This window comes from Priapulus caudatus, unplaced genomic scaffold, assembly GCF_000485595.1.
Source record: "Priapulus caudatus unplaced genomic scaffold, Priapulus_caudatus-5.0.1 Scaffold9718, whole genome shotgun sequence".
Classification (NCBI taxonomy): Eukaryota; Metazoa; Priapulida; class Priapulimorpha; order Priapulimorphida; family Priapulidae; genus Priapulus; species Priapulus caudatus.
Genome location: NW_014586779.1, coordinates 2,234 through 2,746, shown reverse-complemented (window position 1 = coordinate 2,746; position 513 = coordinate 2,234). Strand labels below are relative to the sequence as shown.

Sequence of the window (513 nt, the reverse complement as noted above, 5' to 3'; positions counted from 1 at the left end):
CCCTCCCACCCCTTCAGAGACAGTCCTACCCCCCCACCTCACCCCACCTCTGATATTTTTAATAATCAATCAATCAATTATCACTATAATTCAATAATCAATGATTTCGACATCTTTTACCTGACCGCTCAATTTCTCTTCCCGCGTAAAGCTAGAGTTTCATCTAAAAAAAACATTTTCTAACCCGCCGGCTTTTTTCCCCGTAGATGTCGGCGCGCAAAGGTCGCGGCGGCGGTGCCGGCGGCCATTATCACGTGCTCCTCTGCGCCGCGCTGCTCTGTACCGTGGTCGTCGTGGCGACGCTGTGGGTCATCACAGGGGGCGCCACGAGCGGTCGCGCGGCGGGCTACGTGACGAAGCCGCGTCCGTTCTCGCGCCACGACAGCTTCGGTGAGTCGCGATCGCGTCGAGGGTTCGTTCCGTGTCGTCGATGTTGTCGTCGTTGTTGTTGTTGTTGTTGTTGTTGTTGTTGTTGTTGTTGTTGTTATTGCTGCTGTGTTGTTGCTGTTGTTG

General features: G+C 53.6%; 1 protein-coding gene across 1 annotated transcript in view; it reads left to right on the top strand.

The window, feature by feature from the left end:
* Window positions 1–206: 206 nt before the first annotated feature.
* Window positions 207–513, top strand: part of LOC106820294 — a 2,393-nt gene continuing 2,086 nt past the window's right edge. Inside the window, exon 1 of the mRNA XM_014824815.1 lies at window positions 207–390. Coding sequence (XP_014680301.1) covers window positions 207–390 — 184 coding nt within the window. The remainder of the gene's footprint in view (window positions 391–513) is intronic.